Here is a 3832-nt window from a genome sequence, read left to right as displayed (position 1 = left end):
TAGGTGTGAGCCACCTTGCCCAGACCTGTTTTTAATTTTTAGAGATAGGGTCTTGCTGTGTTGCCCAGACTGGTCATGAATTCCTGGGCTTAAGCAATCCTCCTGCGTCATCCTCCTGAGTAGTTGGGATTACAGGCATGAGCCAGCAGGCCCAGCTTAAACCCGCATTTATTAAGAGGTTACTATGAGGTCACTACTTTACATATATATTATCTCATTGTTCATAAAGTTAAAAAAGCAGTGTCTTCTGCTTGTGGGGAAATGGAAGGAAGCTCACTCTTTGTTAACAGTCATTTCACAATATGAAAGACAGACTTGCTTGTTGTAGATAGTTTGGAAAGTATGGAAGAGTATAGAGGAAATAAAAACAACCCAGAATATATTACCTGGAGAGAACTTTACATGTATGCCTTTACATGTATACCTTCTGAACAGAATCACTCTTTTAAAGTGATTTTGTGAATTTATAGCTAACAATACAATGTCATAACTCAAATTTTTGTCATACCACGGTGTGAAATCCTAACTGTATTTTTGAACTAAGTGACCCCAGTGCTTTTTTCTTGTGAAATAAATACCTTTTGAAAAGCTCTCTGAAAGTTTAACTCAGGTTTAGGGTTTGTAGTTAAAAGCAGCACATACCATTTCTCCTACCTTCACTGAAGGCTCTCAACAGCACCTGATGGCTTGTGAGTGTGTTTGGCTTTGGTGTGTATAGGTTTTGCTTTAGATCAGAAGTTTCTTCTGAAGGCCCCCGCAATGTCACTGTAGCCACTAGCCCTTGGTCACACGGAGTGTGGAGCCAGCTGTCAGTTTCTGGGCAGGCTCTGGCTGGGAACGCACACAGCGTCAAAGCAGTGAATAAGCGATTTCTGCAGTTCCCGTAGCTGCCAGCCCGTGCAGTCCTCGGTGATGCTCGGGGACCGGCTCCTCAGTCACACCCCGGTCCTGCTCTGAAGGTTGCCGTTTTCCAAACAGAAGGATGGTAGCTAGAGGAGAGATAGCAAGATTCTGGAGTCTGGAAAGCCTTCACTTGGGTATGTGTGCAGAGAATGGATTGTTGTACTGTGACATGTTGCTGATTCAGCTGTTTCCTTCCCAAGTTGCAGTTCGTTCTTTCTGTCTCTTTCTCTCTCTCTTTCTCTCTTTCTCTCTCTCACTCACTCACTCTCTCTCTCTCTGCTGCTTGTCAGGTGTGAGCATGTGGGGAAAAGCTCATTCTTCTTGTAAAGGGTACTGAGGATAGTTTTAGTTGTGGACATAGTCAGTGGAAGGAATTGGTTTTGTTTATGGCATAGTTGCTTGTCTGGAGTAGAAAATCGTAAGCATCAAGCCTGAACCATCCTTCCTGAGTAAGGGGTCTGGGTTTTGCTGCTGGTATTGTTACTGGTTTTTGCTTCTATTACATGAAATTCCTTTATTGAAGAGTATATTGTTGGGGTGTATAAAAATGTTTCTTGCTAATTTAGGATGTGTGAGGTTTAAGACTGTGAACTGATCTTTGAAAAACAGTTTCCTGTTTTCAAAAGTGACATTGCCCAGTATTTGCTTACTGCTTTGTGCCTTATCTCCCGCTTTCTTTTTAGTATTTCTGTGAGTACTGTCAACTGGACTCTTTGGACTATTTAAATGTGAAAGAAACGGTCTACTCTCACACTAGGAAGCCGTAAACTCTAATCCTCACATTCTTAAAAGGAAGTAAGAAAAAACAAGACTTCACAGACAGACTTTTCCCTGGCTGCACTACGTGGATACAATAGGATGCTTTAGAAACAGATCTTGTCTCTGTTTTCGCCCTAAATAGCCGCCAGCGCCTTGCCTGAAGTGAATGGGAACGTAGATGGCAGCTCGAGGCAGCCTGGGGCCCTGTCAGAGCAGTACAGTTTGTAGTTTGTGCTTTCTTCCTTGTTTTGATTGGTTTCTGTGCTGGCAGAGAGAAAGCAGGGATGTGGTTACGGCTTCGGTGTCTGGTGGATGATCAAAACAAGACTGGCGTGTACTCCGCTTTACCAGCCAAAATTTAGAAAAAAGAAAAAAAAAGTTGCCCTGCGATTTCTATATTGAGAACACAGACCACATGAGTGAGAGCGCTCGGCAGTGCTAGCGAGACGGCGCTGGCAAGACCCGGGTGGAGGAAGCGGACGTGCGGGTGCCCCCTCCCAGGGTTCGGGCACCCATGGCCTTGAGCAGGGGTTGTTCATTCCTGCGGGGAGCGCAGCCAGCAGGGGCGGGCGGGGGCGGGGGCGGGTGGCCCCCGGCTGTCCTCCAGCAATTCCTCCACCACCTTCCACAGAGTGGAGGCCGAGGGGAGCCCGACCCAGCCTCCAGCTCTGAGCGGTGCTCCCTCGGTGCTGCTGGAGAAATAGCATCCCAGAATCTGCCCTCTGCGGCCTTGACCCTCTGCAGCAGTCCCTCGCCTGCCTCCCTGAGAGGGGCCTCGGTCCATGCACTGCGAAAACGGCTGCCGCTCCTATATGCGCTATACTGAGCGAATACATGTAATAAAATGACAACAAGCGCCATATTTCAAACAAATACTAAAGCTTACCTGTGGTGGGTTTTCTTTCATTTGAGAGCCCTGAGGGGGCAGGGGAGGTGTTGTGGGGCTCTGACAGACCCTGAGGGACTCCCAGGAGGACACCATGTCAGGGAGGGCGGGTGTGTGGGTTGTCTGCTGTTTTGTGCTGTCCTGTCCTGTCCTCCTGTCGGTGTGAGTTGAAGCCGAGCTTGAGACAGGCTCAGAGCAGGATTGCTTTGCTGGCAGACACACCTGGCTTTGAGTCCAGCCCCGCAACTTGGGGACAGTCACCTAACCTCTTTGAGCCGCAGTTTCCTCCTTCATAACCAGACAGCAACACTCCAAGATGCTTGTGAGGCTCGCAAGAGGATTTATTCCAGTGCCGAGCGCAGTGCCTGGTGCACTTTAAGATGCCTGGAAGCCAGATGGGTGATTGCTCAGGTCCGTCCAGCCAGCTGGGCAGCCGTCAGAAACTAGGGGGGCTGACGAGACACCAGCCCAGAGAGCTGTCAGGGAGCGGCGGAGCAGAGGAGAGGTCCCAGGATGGATGGGCAGGTGTCAGCCAGAATGGACGGGAGGAGCCGTGCTCAGAGCCAGCAGCCCCAGAACAAGCAGCTCCTGGCTAAGAACAGAAGACAGACACTGTGGGACAAGCCAGAGGTAAAACCTAAGAGCTTTACCGCAAGACAGAAGGAAGCCCAGAGCCAACGCCCCAGCTCTGAACTGGAGACAGGACAGAGGCTGGGTTTTGAGAGCAGGACAGAGTGGAGCTGCTGGCTCGGTTGTGGGGTCTGGAGCCAATGGGATGTTGGCTGCCCAGGGTGCAGGGCCCTACGTTGAATACTGATGTGAAGCTATACATCGGGAGAATGATTTTTAAAAGCTCCTTAGACATTAATAACAGATTATCAGTGAGCGTTAAGATGTCAATTTCTAAGATTCCTTTTGATCTTATTGTTGTCCACATGTTTAAAAGATTGAAAAATACTATTTATGAAGAATGGCTTGAAAGTCTAGACTGGATATACTAGTGACTTTTCCAACAGTAACATTTTACATTCTGGAGCGTGAAACATATTTCATACTTTAATTCAGTCACCCAACACTGACTGTTAAGCATGTTCCTTGTCTTTGAGAAAGTCATAGCTAGGATAGGAGTAGGGGGAAGATATAAAGGAATAGATACAAACTTAATAATAACTATAATATAAATGTGATGCATATTGTAAAAGAGGTTAGTCTAACATGTTTCTAGAACATCAAAGGCAGATATTGTTATGGCAGAGGATCAGGGAGCTGAAAAATAAGTCATGG

The 3832-nt window shown here is 47.5% G+C and overlaps 1 protein-coding gene across 4 annotated transcripts in view; it reads left to right on the top strand.

Moving 5' to 3' along the window:
- Positions 1–3832, top strand: part of SPATA13 (spermatogenesis associated 13) — a 154086-nt gene that overhangs the window by 113952 nt on the left and 36302 nt on the right. For 2 of the 4 annotated variants that reach the window (XM_011958751.1, XM_011958746.1), the window contains exon 1: positions 812–1037. The exons of the other annotated variants lie outside the window; for them this stretch is intronic. In XM_011958751.1, coding sequence (XP_011814141.1) covers positions 983–1037 — 55 coding nt within the window. In that variant the 5' untranslated portion in view covers positions 812–982. Of the gene's footprint in view, positions 1–811; positions 1038–3832 lie in introns of those variants that run through there. 4 annotated transcript variants of the gene reach the window in all.

The sequence above is a fragment of the Colobus angolensis genome, unplaced genomic scaffold (assembly GCF_000951035.1).
Source record: "Colobus angolensis palliatus isolate OR3802 unplaced genomic scaffold, Cang.pa_1.0 Scaffold113, whole genome shotgun sequence".
Taxonomy (NCBI): Eukaryota; Metazoa; Chordata; class Mammalia; order Primates; family Cercopithecidae; genus Colobus; species Colobus angolensis.
Note: the sequence above shows the minus strand (reverse complement) of the source record. Positions and strands in the feature narration are given on the sequence as shown.